The following is a 15,533-nucleotide window of genomic DNA, read 5'->3' on the forward strand; positions in this document are numbered from 1 at the left end:
CCGTGCAAGGGCACGCAACTTGCCACGAACAGATAAGGAAGAAGTTGAGTTTATTATTATTATTATTTTTAATCCCCAGACAACTCCAGCCAGAAAATCCAGACTACTCATCGCTGTATCGGCGATGGATATAATGCGGAATAATGTTTAAAAAGTCGTCTCTTAGTCTCTAGCGCCACTTTGAATGTTGATGGACTTCCGCCGCCAAAGAGTGAAGTTGCGCATAAGATATACGTCACAGCAAATAAACGAATTTGATTGGTAGTGAGCGCCGATAATGCATTTTTTCTAACTGGCTCTCAGAGTTTGTTTTATGACTCACTATTTTATGGCATAAATTAGCAGTGATGAGGTTACACTGCCTCATCGTCGTGAGAAGGGAATAAAAAAACGTGCTGATAGTAAGCGCCGTCAATTCGCGTCTTACAAATTTATCTGAGAGTGTATATACTTTTATTTACAAATGATACCACCACCACTTCCGGCCAGATCTACTTGGTTTGTTTCGAATGATACCCAGCTGGGCTTGCCAAGCGAGGATGACTCGCCCCCATGACACGTCACCATCCTAAATGTTGTTTTGGATGTCGAAAGAGGCGGAGTAATTTCGCTTACTTTCGATTCACTTTGCATTTATAGTATTTATATCCGATGTGTAACGGTACAGATTATTCTTGCGCATGGGGAATTTGTAGGAATGTAGTTGTCCCATTTTCTTTGTCAATCCCGATGTGCTTTGTTTGTTTTGTATTTTTAATCTACGTTTACTTTACGTTTCATTGTATAGCTGCGTTGTCGTTTTTTCAGAGGGGGCGGCACAGATGACATCATTTCAAAAAGGTGCGCTTGGAACCCGTCATTTTTAAAAATATTGCATTCATTAGTTAGCTAACTAAAGTGCAACTTTTCATTCGTTTCCACACTAACCATAATAGAAGCATTCAAAGCAGGAGAACGGAGGTGGTGGGGGAGGACAGGAGGGCTTTCTAAAAGCTGTGCAATGTCCATAGTTCAAGACTCTAGCCCACCCTCCTGGACTCACGTGTGCTTTACTCCCCGCTCTCACTTTGGCATGTGAATTGTTGCAGATACCGCTATCACTGAAATAGGTCATCCTTTCTCCCTCATTGGCTTGAGCTGCAAAACCTCCCAACTCAGTTGTGTGGCCTCTCACAGGCAGAAAAGTGCGTCGGATTCAGTGACGGCACATTCAGTTTAAAAAGTGAAAGTCCTCTGGTTTACTAGTAATCCCTAAACTTCTCTTTTTTTAGATGGATGGCATTGAGCAAAATAGCCATGCTGACAACAGGCCTTATCTTGATGAGGCCCAGCTGGAGGCCATTGGGCAGCGAGTAAACACATCCATGTCCTTCTTGGAGAGGATCAAGATGCAATGCCGGTAAGTCAAAGAAGGACACGTTTGCTGCCTGCTCTCAACTCTAGGGCAACATCTAAACATCTACGTGTGTGGGTTCGCACTGTATTCAGGTGTTCAGCATCCAGGTTAAAGAGGACTCTGCTGAGCTTTTTTCCCATCCTGTCATGGCTGCCTCACTACTCCATCAGAGAAAGTGCAGTGGGAGACCTTGTGTCAGGGCTTAGCGTGGGCGTCATGCATCTGCCGCAGGGTGAGCAGCGTTAAATGAGAAACTGACATTAAAGAACATGTAAACACGACACACTGGTGGTTAGCGCTTTTGCGTCACACTTCTAAGGTTCCACATTCTCAGCAGATACTTAAAACCAAAGACTCAGACTCAGACTTGGCTGCCAAACAAAAACAATATCATGATTGGGACATCACTTTTCGTATTCGTTTTGTGACTATGAGTGTGAGTGCTTTTCTGTCTCTTTTTGTGCCCTTTGATTGACAACCAATATAGGGTGTAGTAGAGCCCTTTGCTCTGACATCTGGAATAGAATTCAGCAGTAAAATTAAGGGATGGCCCGGCATTGGATGGATGGATTTTTGCCATATTCCAACCTGAAGAAAGCATACTGATTTTGAACTTTGTATGCCGTGTAATGACTGGGTTTATATTAGGGCTGGGCGATATGACCTAAAATCAATATCGCGATAAATTGGGCACTTTTACCTCGATAACGATAAATGCGCGATAAATTCCCCCTGAGGACCAAAATCAAAATAAATGCAGGGAATGCATAAACATTCAAAATAGCTTGCTTTGCATGGCTTGAACAATGTCACAAAGAACAGGAGAAAAAGGGTACCTCTCACAAAATCTTTTTCTGCAAATATATTGTGCTGAGATGCTGCAATGCCATTTGCAAAGGCCTAGATTTGTGTAAAAGTATCTTGTAAACAATATAAATAATGCCACGTGCAAAGGAGCTAGTCGCCTGTAAACAAAATGCTAAATAAAATGAAATAAATGTCAATGGAATGCCAATGCCAAATAAACGCGTGTGCTTCATCAGGAAAATGTGCAGTCTCGAGTACTCTGGTGCGCGGTCGCCACTTGTCGTCTATGTACCGCACAGTCAGGCTCAAACAGGGATCCATGTTGCGACTCGACCACAAGTCGGATGTGGATGCAAAATGCTCGACATGTCTCCGCTCCCGTCCCGATGTTGTCCATATCGGGAAGTATCTCTTGTCGGCTACGTTCATGAAGCGTTTAAATCCTGTGCGCTCCACTGTTACTAGAGGAGCTCTATCTTTAGCTATGTGCTCGGCTATCGCGTCCACCTCTGAGACGTTCTCTCGTATGGTGTCGCCTCCGTTATGGGCTGTTGTCACTTGTCGAACCTTGCTTTCACTTTGAACTTTTAGCACAAGCTCCAAGTCAACAGCATGGTTGTGTTGTGGGTGGTGAAACAGAAAAGGTTGGACGCGCTGTTTCAGGTGCTTACGACGCACTTTGTGGTTCATGTTCTTTTGCTCAAACATCGTTTTTATGGAACCCAAAACATTTCCAAACGACAGATGTCGAATTTCTTTTCGGGACAAGCGCGACAGGAACAATTTCAACTAACGTTACTTCGTCTGCAGCCGTGTCAGCCGCGTCAGGATTTGAATCGCCAGCAACGAACACGTCTTCTGTTTACATTCTTCTACTGCGCATGAGTCACGTGACTAGAAGCGCCGTAGCCGTCTTAAAGAGGCATGAACATCGCCGCAGACAGAAAATACTTATTTTTTTTTTTTTTTTTTTTTTGACACCGAATTTACAGACAAGGGCAAAATTATGTCGGTCACTGTAATACATTTCGGTAACGGTAAATTTTCGGTTTATCGCCCAGCCCTAGTTTATATCAACACATGTTCCTTTTGAGTGCTGTGTCAGTCAATTTTCAGTTCACTCTGGTAAATGTAACTTTAATTTTCACATTTCTGAGTGGAGACATGTTGCATCTGTCACGTCAACTTCTCTGTTCTACGCAGGTATGGCCAATGCCATGTTGGTCGGTGTTCCTCCAGTGTTTGGCCTCTACACGTCTCTCTACCCGCTGATCATCTACTTCATATTCGGCACTTCGAGGCATCTCTCCTTAGGTGACTGGAACAAACAAACAAAATGCCAGCTAATTATATATCCCCTAGGTTCCATTCGCTGCTCCAGATGTATAACTCTCTGGAAATATGTGAAAATGATTATTTGGATGGATACGTTTAGAAATTTGGAACGGTAAACCATGACCAGACTTATCTTTTCATCACCATCCTGCCTGGATGGTGTGCATAGATGTGATGTCATCAAGTCAGCAGAACCGAAAAGTATGCAACATTTGACAATGGAGGCACATAAATATGAAACTACGCCAAATTAATCATGTAACTTTTAAACTCACCTGAGCAAAGGGTGCCTTTTTGTTACAGGAACTTTTGCTGTCCTGGCCATTATGATTGGGTCTGTCCCTGCCATTGTGGAGTTGCCTAACGATGGTGCTGATATGGTGACAGCTAAAGTAAACATAGCTGTCCAACTTACCTTGCTCTGTGGTCTCATACAGGTACACATACTCACACATACAGATTGACTGTGCATTATCATATATTTTTCTATATTTGTTTTGGGAAATTCTTTACACATATTTAATAGTCAGATGGCGTATAGAAGTACACACTTCAAAACTTGTCATATACTTGAAAGTAATATTCTTTCGTAAGAGATCCACAGCTAAGATTATGATAATTCCAGGTTTGAAAACCGCTAACAGTGCAAATGTGCGCGTGTGTGTACTCATCCAGCTCCTGCTGTATCTGCTGCGCTGCGGGGCTGTGTGCCGTTGGTTGTCCGATCCTCTCATCAGAGGCTACACAACAGGTGCTGGCCTGCATGTGGTTGCCCTGCAGCTGCCCCTCATGACTGGAATATTTGCACAGAGACACACGGGACTGATGGCCTCCGCTTGGGTTGGTTGTAGTAAGATGCAAACACACACACACACAAACGTACCCTCACACGCATTCCCACGCACACACAAACACACACACACACACACACACACATGTTCTCTGTTTTGTACGACTGGGAGCAGTGGCAACTTTTGTTTACAATCTGACCTTATGTCCCAGGACCCACACAATTCACCTTATTGCAATTCTCACAAAAGGCTCATCGCCTTTTATTATTCCCATTATCTGTCTGGGTAGGTGGCAGAATGCAATAAAATCTAAGTCTGCAAAAGTTTGTAAAGAGGTGGCACAATTCCCATTTTAGTCCAAATCCGGATAAGTGGTGCTACCATATTTCCCGGACTATAAATCACAGTTTTTTTTCATAGGTTGGCTTGTCCTCCAATTTATACTCTAGAGCAATTTATACATGAAAAAAACAAATTCACTGACAACCACAAGAGGGCACTCTAGACTTATGCAGACAAGTGAGAAGGATTGGACATAAATGCCCCTCAAGAGAATCATGTTCTACAGACTACAAAGCTGCAAGTAGTGAAATATGCATCTGAAAACTGCAATCGAGAAAAAAGCAGAGAGAAAGTTTGGAGTGAATGAGAAACTTGTTAGGGACTGGCAAAAAGCGGAACACTAATTTTAATGTGTTGAAGAATACAAACAAAAAAAGACCTGAAAGCTTAAATGCCCACAGCTAGAAGAATGAGTTCGCCAGTGGCTGTTTAAACAACGTGCAGCGGGAGAGTCTTGTCAACAGCGCAGTTGCAGGAAGTCTCCACGCTCCGGTCGTTGCCAAGGCGATGAATAGAAAGGACTTTGCGGGAAGACCTTCTTGGTGCTTCCGCTTCATGCAACGTAACTGCCTCCACTGTGTCCCCAAAACATTTGTTTTGGCTTCTATTCCAATCAGATCACAATTTATGACCAGTTTATGAAGACTTCAAGTAATCCTTACTTTTTCCTCAGCTGCATATTACCCCTTCAATCATGCTGTTTCCTTGATGGTCACTGGAGGGCAAACAAGGAAAACACAAAATGGAATTACTTGAAAATGGCACCGTAATTGCGAGAACAGTCCTTTTCGGCGCTGTGAAATTACTTCTTTGTATTAATGATAAAATCCATACAGAAAGTGATTGCTATAGGTATGGCTTTTCAATATGTTACCCTTGAATGGAAAGTTTCATAAAAGCATATTTAATTTATGTCCTCCTTTCCCAGACTTTATATGATGTCCTGTGTGGTATGACCAATGTGATACCAGGAACTCTGTCAGTCACTGCGGTTTCGATGGTGATACTCATTGGGGGCAAAATGCTGAATAAACAGTTTAAAAGCAAGCTGCCAGTGGCCATACCTTGGGAAGTTATACTGGTGAGAACACCCATTGAATAAATGTCAAACTGATGAATTCATTATATTACTACAGTGCATTTTAAGATGTATTTTGATTGATGTGCTTACTTTATAAAACTAATGTAGTACAGCACTCACATCATTTGGTACTAATATAAAGTCAAATAAGTTGACTGTTCACAAGCCTTGGTGTGTTTTACTCGTGATAAGCAATGTAGTTCTACAACGCTGCGGTGTTGGGGCTTGTACCTCAAGTTAAACTCATTTGAACAGTACGTGATTGTAAAAACAAGTGTGCGGGTGTGTGTGTGTGTGTGTGTGTTAAATCAAATCTTTTCTGGCCCACAGATTGTCCTGGGCACCGTGGTCTCGGTGCAGATGAACCTGGCTGGACAACACAGAGTCCAGGTGGTCGGAGACATTCCCTCTGGGTCAGTGGTATAATCTTTTTTATTTTGTTTTATTTTATATGTATTTATTTATTTATCTTCTGTTTTTATTTTGAATTGCCATGAATTACACAATCTTGAATAGAGGCTGGATGTTGACTGACACGTTTCCTATATTGTTATCATAATGTCAAGCTCCTCATTTTAGTCTTGTCACATTTAGTACTGTTGTTGTTTGGAATTAATTTACACATTCAATGTATATAGCAACGTTGCCAATTTCCTGGGACAGATACCTTTATTCATGGAGTACTGAGGTCAGTGATAATATGGAATTGTTTCACTTATATATTGAATTAAATTCTCATTCAGTGGGTGTTGTCTGTTATCGTTCCACTTCTGCAGCCTGTCGCCACCCATCATGCCCTCTCTTTCCATGGTCAGGGAACTGTTCATTCCGGCTCTGTCTGTTGCCCTGGTGGGTTTTAGCTTCCTCTCATCCATGGGCTCAATGTTTGCCCACAAACATGGTTACCACTTTGACTCCAGTCAGGTACAGTGCTCCTATCACCGCTCTTCAAAAAATGTAACAGTCTTATTCCTTTACATTACGTTTTGGATAATTAGTTTCAAGGGACAACAGCAATATCAAAATTTGATCCAAGTGTAGTTTTACTGTTATGCAAGATGCATTATATTGTTATCAAGATTTAGTTGCACCAAGTCATTTTGGTATTTTGTAATAAATAAATTAAAATAAATAAATTAAATTGCAGACTGGTCTCTTCTATTGACACCATACTGACTCAAATAGAAGACTTCTGGCCAAGTTGATATCTAAACTCAGCGCCACAGTAGTTTTCCAACATCACTTGAAACCCTCTTCTGACCTGCACCAATATTTTTGAAAGAAACCATCTTTGTTCCTCCCTTCTTAGGACCTGCTGGCTCTGGGTTTGTGTAACGCTATCGGAGCCACGTTCCAGTGTTTTGCTGTCAGTTGCTCCTTCTCACGCAGTATGGTTCAAGAAAGCATCGGTGTCAAATCACAGGTATTGTTCACCTGAATGACTCTTCTGTTGAAAGGGCACCATGATGCATTCTAGCTTCAGTCATTTTGATTGCAATACAGATTTTTCTTTTCTGTAAGTTGTCCTTGTTCATTTGCACTTTGGTTTTACCGGTCAGATGTCAGGCTTGGTGTCAGCCCTGATGATTTTAACCGTCTTGCTGAAGATTGGTCATCTCTTTGAGCAGCTGCCAAAGGTAAAGTCTACTTGTAATATTGTTGTCACCGTTTCTATTCCTGAAAAAGAATTTCTTGCAGTCACGCATACACATTCTGGCTTTGTTGAAAATGACATGCATGTTTCGATCAGGATCAGAAGATCAGAATGCCCTTCATTGTCATGATACTCAGTGTACACTCTCCGCTGTAAATATAAATAATAAAAATAATTATATATATATATATATATATATATATATATAAATTTATTTATTTATTTACTTACTTACTTACTTTGGCTTCTTCCCACTACCAGTACAAATAGCTCCATGTCAGATAAAAAAAAAAAAAAACCTCAAACTGGGATGCTCACCAGTCACCATATAGCTAAAAACATTTATTAATCATATAAGGAAATTTAGTCATGTATTCAAATAACTCACATCTCCACCAAACGTGTCCGTTCTGAGAGCATTCGCCCACCTCATAACTATGAACACAATAAGTGGTAAAAAAAAAAAATCAATGGATGAAATTATCACGTCACAATGTCCATGTTTGACTGTCGCTGTTTGTCAGCCTCGTATCTAGGAATGAATAAATGAAAACATGCTGTGTGTTTCAGGCAGTGTTGGCAGTGATCATTGTGGTGAACCTGCAGGGGTTGCTAGCTCAGTTTAAAGATGTGCCTTTGTTATGGAAGTCTGATCGACATGACCTGGTAGTGTACACACAAACGCTCATTCATTCATACACTGAACTTGATTATCATTTTGCTTCTTACTCTTGCCTTCTTGACCATGACCCTTTTGACCTCTGCTCTGGTTTCCCTCTAATGAAGCTTGTGTGGGTGGCATCACTGATTTCAACTCTAGTTCTAAACCTGGACCTGGGTCTGGCAGTGGCCATCGCCTTCTCTCTGCTTGTGCTCATTTATAGAACACAACGGTTGGTGCATTTTTTTTCTCTACCACTTAAGCGGCAGAGAACTCTTGATGTGATCTTAAGTGGGACCTACATTTAAAGGCACAGTGTGTTAATTCAATTTAGAATCCCACTATTAATATGAAATAAGTTTATATATTAGTTTGTTTGTTTATTTACTTATATGTTTGTAACAAGTGCAATGCATTTACTTGAGGGAATATTATAAGGCGTTTGTGATGCTATTCTGCTTGCAAGCAAGCTTGCAAAGTGTGTTCTCTCTGAGGCACTGTGGCGCACGTGCTTGAAAATACATGCGCTTTGAAATGTGGTCGTTGCATTGTATTAGTTCACCACTAGATGGCAATTGTATTTTACACACAGTATCTTGAAAGCCATAACGTGGATTCAACTGACCACCGGAAAGGATCTTGACGTGATACGAACACTGTATGGTGGCAGTAAAACAACCTAAATCCACTTCACATTTTAATTTATGATTTAAATATTATTTTCCATTTCGCCTAACTATAATAGATCTTTTATACTTCACTCTCACATAGTAATAGAGATGATTCATAGAAGTGGTATCTGTTTGCCTTTTTAGCTTCTCTCCCCAATTAAGTGCGCAGTCGTCTGCCATGTTGCCAAGAATATTTCTCGCTTGTGTCCTTATCTTCCAGCTCCTCCACTGCTGTGTTAGGTCAAATTCCTGGTACAGATTGTTACAGAGATGTGCAACTCTTCACTGAGGTGTTTTCACAGTTTTTTAATACCTCTTTTTTATTGACCTTTTAATTTTATCTAGCAGCAGTTTTACTAATACAGAAAAATGTGTTGCTTTTGTTGTACGCTTCACTGCATATCGTTTGAGCTAATCTAGAAAATCAAATCTAAACCAAGGGATGGAAATCCTATAAATGGTTATGACAAGCTAAAATAATATGAGGGTCAACATGTGGGCACATAAATTATAGTAAGGGATGGTACTGTATGTTGGATCAAGGTTGCATCCCTTGTTTTAAGCAAGAAAAGTCTTCTTTTGTGATTGTGTGTGTTTTTCACAGGCCAAGATGATTCCAGGAGTTACCGTAATCCTTTGTCCCAATCCAGTTTATTTTGCTAACTCTGAACTGGTCTTCACTGAGATCACACAGGTGGAAAGCACACACAAACCAACACATTGTTGTGGAATTGTTTCCAACTCTTGCCTTCTTTATTGCAGATCGTGAGTCGTGCTCAGAAGGAGAAGCCAGCAGGAGTCCAAACGTCCTTGTCGTCCTCCTCTGCCCAGTTGTCAACACTCAGCCACTCCTTGATTCTGGATCTCAGCCCGGTCAGCTTTATGGACAGCGTAGCCATGAGAGCGCTTTGCAAGGTAATTCTTTCCATTTTTTTATCTTGTCAAATCACAGTGGAGTCAAAATGATGCAATGGAACTCAGCCTTTTGGGGTAAAACTCAATTTGCAACAAAGCAACACGCATGTTTTCACAATTGATAACGAAAATGCGTTCTTCGTAGACTTGAAATTTGTCAAACACTTATTTATGAGCGGTGGAGCATGAGTAAAATGTATCCAATTTAATTAGGGGCCATTAGAAGCAATTGATTGCATTTTCATCATTTGATTGACGCAATAACTATTTTTTTTTCTTTTCTTTAATTTTTTTTTTATTCAGCATAGACATATGCATCAAAAACATCAAAATTGTTGAATTTTCATCAGACCACTACAATGGTAAAGTGAAATTTTAATGAAATGTGTTTTAAAGAATGTAATTTCAAGCTGCATTTTTTGTCTGACTTTACAGGTGACTTTTTATGCACCTTTTAATTGTACGAGTACAAGCCGTAAATTGTTCTCGGAATAAAATCTAAGACTAAGTCACATTTTTCTCCTCCACTTTATGTCTGAATTCCTCAACTTTGATTGAGCATAATTGTAAATCAGTGATCAGTCAGCCGAAGGTTAATGTTAAAAAATAATTAAGTAAAAATGTAAAAAATCGATTTACAACAAAATCCATTGTCTCCTACCTCCACCTTGATGGTGAGTACTGTCAAGTTATGTAGTCAGTATATCCTCATATGCAGGTACGATTAACATTTATTTTCTCATGAAATTATTTCTTACCATTTACCCTGTTCAGGGTCATTGGTGAGCAGCGTGTGGGCGATGCTGGACTGGTTGTAAATTGATCGCATGGAATCAAAATAATCCGCAAGTCATATTTCATTCAGATATAAACAGCACGCCAGGTATTTGCCGTAAAAGCTTGTCATTTTCGACAGTCAAATTTTGAAAACCAAGTGGCAGGCAACAACTTCAAAATATGAAGAGTTTGTTCGTTTCAATTTGATAATGAGTGGTAGCCAAGTTAGTTGCACATTTAAGTGCAGCACTATATTGTTTCCCCCCCGCCTTTCAGAAAATCCCTTTAAATACTCATCTCTTATGAGTGAGGCTAAACTGTTCAACGGTCATGTGATCATGATAATATGATACACACCCTGCTGATTGCACATTGTCTTGCGTTTCACAGCTTTTGATGAATCACTAACCAATCTTAATGTTACAACTTTTATCACATCTTTGACCTCAGTGATAAGCAAAAACATGTACACAAATAACCTGACAAGCATCGGGTAAGAAAATCTAGTCACGGCATCCTCTCAAGGCTTGTGCTCTTATGTGTGTGTCCCACAGCTTGTGGAGAACTCTGAAGCCCAGAGTCTCCGTGTTTTTCTGGCTTCGTGCCCGGGTCAGTTTTAATGCATGTTTTTAAAATGTTTTTTTATTTATTTATTTTTTATACATACCCAATTTGGGCATTAAGAAGTGGCAGACGCCTACATGTTTCTTTTCCCCCTGGATAGGGGCCATTGGTGTCACACACAAATATATATATATATATATATATATACTTATTATAATTATTTCTTTAAGTTTTATATTGCATGACTGAATTACATATGTGAAGAAATAAAATCTGAGATATATTATGTGTCAATAGAGAGCCTGATATCTCAGCTTCGATATCAGGGCTGCATACCCAACAGCCTGCCCAGCTCCTCCATTTTTCCATCAGTCCATCATGCCATCCGTCATTGTGTCAGCTCCCCGCCTGTGCTTCTTGAGGTATGTTTCATTCTAAATCCCCACATCTTTTTGCACTAAAAGTCCTTTTTTTTGTATTATAGAAAAATATCAGCCTGCATGATTGCCCTGAAAAAGATGACACTGTCCTAAACATGCCAGTTGGCAGTAGCGGTGTTCTGTCATTGTGTTTTTGAATACTTAACACACAGCTTTTTACAAACTAAAGTTTTAGTGACGCGACAAAATGAAAACTATAGTTCACTGAAAACATTAACTTTCAGTTCTGTTATCCATTTTTGAGATTTTCTGGCTTTGAAAATGATTTACCATAGCAACCATTGTTATCTCTTATTACTTATAAGGGACAATGGCATTTTCTTTCCACAAATGAAAGCAGTTCCCACATGCTTAACACTTGAAGAAAATAGATCCCAACCAGCTTCTACTGCGGTAACACAGTTTGCAGTCCCGCTTTTTTTAACCATACCAAGCGGAGGTGGAGCTTGGTGGTTGCAATGAGACGATTGTTTACTACTCATGTAAAACGCGAGCATCCATTACGGTAGTAAAAGCATTGATTTTATTTTTACTCTTGGAGGCAATACTTTAAAAGGTGCCAAGCCACACTTTGTAATTGGAATGAGGCTCGGACAGACAAAACCTTGCTCATTCAGTTTACTGAAAAAGGCTGGATTTACAAGTCATGTGATTGCAAATGCGTGGGCAAGCACGCCAGAGACCTAACTATTTGTATGAGCAAAATTAAAAAGTACATTTTCCATAATATGCAAATTATTCGCTTTACTAATAAGGCCCTTAATGAAAATGATAGTTTTTACGCAAACTACACATGAACTAGCTACGATCTATCTAAAACTGAGACTCACTGTGGAAAAGAGTGGTTTGGTATGCAGTTATAGAATAGGTTTTTATTTCTTTTTTTATATAAATATTTTTTTCTATCTCTTCTCAGGAATTTAACTCTGCAAGATAAAGCTGAATGTACAACTTGGGCTGTGACCTGTGTTAACATCTCAAAACTATGGCACCATTCAATGTTAAGTTAGAACAATAACAGTTTAAATGTTGTAATCCAAGTATTTATTCCTAAAATTTCACAGAGATGAGCACTTTACCCTATTTTGCTAGTCCGTCTTCCGTCTGTGACCTGGGCCTCCTTCTGTCCTTACCCCTGCGTCCTTCTTCATAAAAATAATTGCCCTCTGTCCCCGTCCATCCTCGTCCTTTGAAAGTGTTTCCGTCCTTGCATTTTCCCCCCGGCACCCAAAACAATGCCGAACACATCTATAGTCAAACTCACAGTTGAGTTTGAAACGGGATCGCACTGTAAAGATGACTTTTGCACTTCATCCCTTTCCTCAAATTAAATGCAACTTAAGATGTTTATTTTGGCTCTATTTGCTTCATCACAGCTGCACAAATCACTTCCGTGTTTTTGCGTTTCTCTCGCTTGAGCGCGCTCTCAGTTAAACTTTCAGTTAAACGGTCTCTACATGCAACAGTATTATAAGATTTCATTCTGCTGCGAGTACAAATGAATTCTATACATGTGGTTAAAGGGATGGGCAAAAACCTACTTCCGGCCTTACTTACGCTGTCATTTTTTAAAAACGGGGCAAAAAATGGGCATCTGTTCGAGACGGACAGAAGGAATGTTCCGTCCCTGGGACGAAATGCCCATCTCTGATATAATATCAGAGATGAAAATATCATATTTTACAATAAAAACTGTTAATAAATGTGTTTTGTAATATTTTGGGGACATAGAACTTTTTGAATGACAAACTTTGAAAGTTTTACATTTCCTGACTTTTTTCAGAGAATAAAACATTACTTCTGAACAAACAATGTTTAAGAATGTTTTTTTTAGTTGTACAATTTGCATCGTAAATTAATTTGTAGACAGAAAGTGGATATCTGTGCAGTCACTCCACTTTTCAAAGGAGGTGTTTACTCTGACAGTCCTGTCTGTCTCTTGGATTGTGCTGCAATATGCTGTGGTCTACTGCAGGGGTGCTCAAGTCTGGTACTCGAGAGCCCCTTTCCAGCCTGTTTTACATGTTCCCCTCCTTGTACACACCTGATTTTTCCAAAGTGGTGAACTTAGTGGAGAAACTTAGTGTTTGTACCTGAGACAACTGTGAGCCCTGCCGGGCCATCGTCAACCGAAAGGAAAACTTCATCCTCCCAGTTGGCTTTACTTACATGACAGGGTGAGTAACATCGCCAACAAGTTTGCAAGCTTGCTTTGTTTCTTGTTATATTACATAAAAGGGAAACTGAGAATCACGTCTAATTGTTGCGACGACGATTTCGGTGAGACCGCATTGTCCCACATGCTCAGGGTCCCTTCAAAATATCCACTTTGGATGGCACTGAAATAGACTGTCACTTGCTACAAGTATTTCGGTATCTGACTTGATAGTGCACTATTTGACATGACTCGGGTGGGAGAGTGGTCGTTACCCTACCCGAAGGTTGTGGGTTCAATTCTCCACCTCTTGTGACCATGTCAATGTGTCGTTGAGCAAGATACTGAAACCCCCCAGTTGCTCCAGATGTTGCGCTATCAGTAGGTGAACGAGGAGACAATGTTAAAAGCGCTCTGAGTACCTAAGGTAGAAAAAAAGCTATCCAAGTGAAAGCCCTTTTACAATGTACACACCTTGTTCACAAAGGTCAACTCTCAAATATTTTTTTTAACTGTAACTAATCATCAGTTAACAAATTATGCAAATCCTTTTTTGGTTAAAATGACAATCCTCCCAATTTTTTATTACAATGCCTACAAATCCCTTCTTGAATTAGTGGTATATCAAACTGCCATACGTTTTGTGACTGCGGACCCGTTTAAAACTCAAATTGCACAGATTGCTCAGAAAGCTCAGTTCTTTCATCCTTTTTCTGCTTAAACAAATGTTACAAACCATTGTTCAAGAACACTGCACTTGCTTTTAATTATTTACTTTCAATGTTCAGTGCTGTATTTGTGTGTTGTGTTAATGTATTGTTTTATGTTTGACATGTTGGTTTTATTGCTTATCGCTTTTATCAAATATGATGACAATTCCACATCAATGGAACATCAAAATTGATGTCACATTGATGTGGAATTGACATCATATGCCCTCTGGGTTATGCTGTCTCTTGGTGATGTCGTTATTGTAAATGAGAACTGGTTTTCAACTGAGCTACCTGGAGAGATAGATCGATAGATGGTTTTTCACTATAATATACTGTGCATGTGTCCACAGCATCTTGGGATTGCTAAAAAAAAGAAAAATCATCACTTTTATCACTCTTTAAATTGTGATTGCACTGTCACGTCCGTTAACATGTGCTACTTATTCCACCTTAGCTTTACCAGGCTGCATGCTCAGACTGTCAATAAGTCAGAATAATTTAAGGCATAAAATACCGTTATGATTATGCTATAAATCAAAAACTAATTGGAACTTCTCTGAAACATTTGTGTAGAATAAAACTAAAATGTGGCTGTGTTTGAGTATAAAAAGAAAATCTCCTGTCTGTAAAGACTGCCCACATTACAACGTGACTTACTTTCACCGTAGATTGATTTTGGGACCTTTTCACTTGGTTTAACCTTCCTCTTGTGTTAGCTGCTGCTTATGTTATCTCTTAAATCAGCCATTAAGTAGCCTAAAAACAATTATCATCCATTTTGTTTCTTACCTAATGGTTAAATTGTTAAGATTCTTATACATGGAAAGACTAGTTTTAATATTTTTGTTGTGGCACGTTGGATATTTTGAATGATTATAACTTCATTATTATTATTATATCTGTAGGGTTCTCAGGTCAATTTTGACCCATGAATTTACTTACAATTCCAAGAAAAAGTCAAAAAGCCTTTTTCTATTTTTTCCCAAAATATAATTTTACTTCATATACAGTGTGAAAAAGCAGACATGGTACAAATAAAGTCAATTTGCAAGGTCAAACAAACAATTACCAATCAAACCAACAGAAATCATGTACTGGTGTCGTGACCATGTTTGGGTCTTTGATGTTGTCAGTTGCTATGGTCCTTTATTTGGTAACATAGGGTCGGGCGTGGCCTAGTGTCTCAGGATTTATATTTCCTGGTCTTTTGCACGCCAAGTGTGGGAGCCAG

General features: G+C 39.6%; 1 protein-coding gene across 1 annotated transcript; it reads left to right on the top strand.

The window, feature by feature from the left end:
• The first annotated feature begins 81 nt into the window (after positions 1 to 81).
• Positions 82 to 11,415, top strand: slc26a6.1 (solute carrier family 26 member 6, tandem duplicate 1). The gene is given in 19 exon segments (XM_088290816.1): positions 82 to 840; positions 1,272 to 1,399; positions 1,489 to 1,628; positions 3,407 to 3,517; positions 3,842 to 3,975; positions 4,214 to 4,378; positions 5,600 to 5,752; positions 6,083 to 6,165; positions 6,529 to 6,676; positions 7,062 to 7,175; positions 7,312 to 7,389; positions 7,977 to 8,072; positions 8,193 to 8,299; positions 8,959 to 9,028; positions 9,343 to 9,432; positions 9,501 to 9,653; positions 10,985 to 11,039; positions 11,292 to 11,395; positions 11,398 to 11,415. Coding segments are annotated over 18 exon segments (1,947 nt in total). The 5' UTR covers positions 82 to 840.
• The last annotated feature ends 4,118 nt before the right edge of the window (positions 11,416 to 15,533 follow it).

The sequence above is a fragment of the Idiotropiscis lumnitzeri genome, chromosome 3, assembly GCF_059441095.1.
Source record: "Idiotropiscis lumnitzeri isolate Australia: NSW breed Sydney's pygmy pipehorse chromosome 3, RoL_Ilum_1.0, whole genome shotgun sequence".
In the NCBI taxonomy this organism is placed as follows: Eukaryota; Metazoa; Chordata; class Actinopteri; order Syngnathiformes; family Syngnathidae; genus Idiotropiscis; species Idiotropiscis lumnitzeri.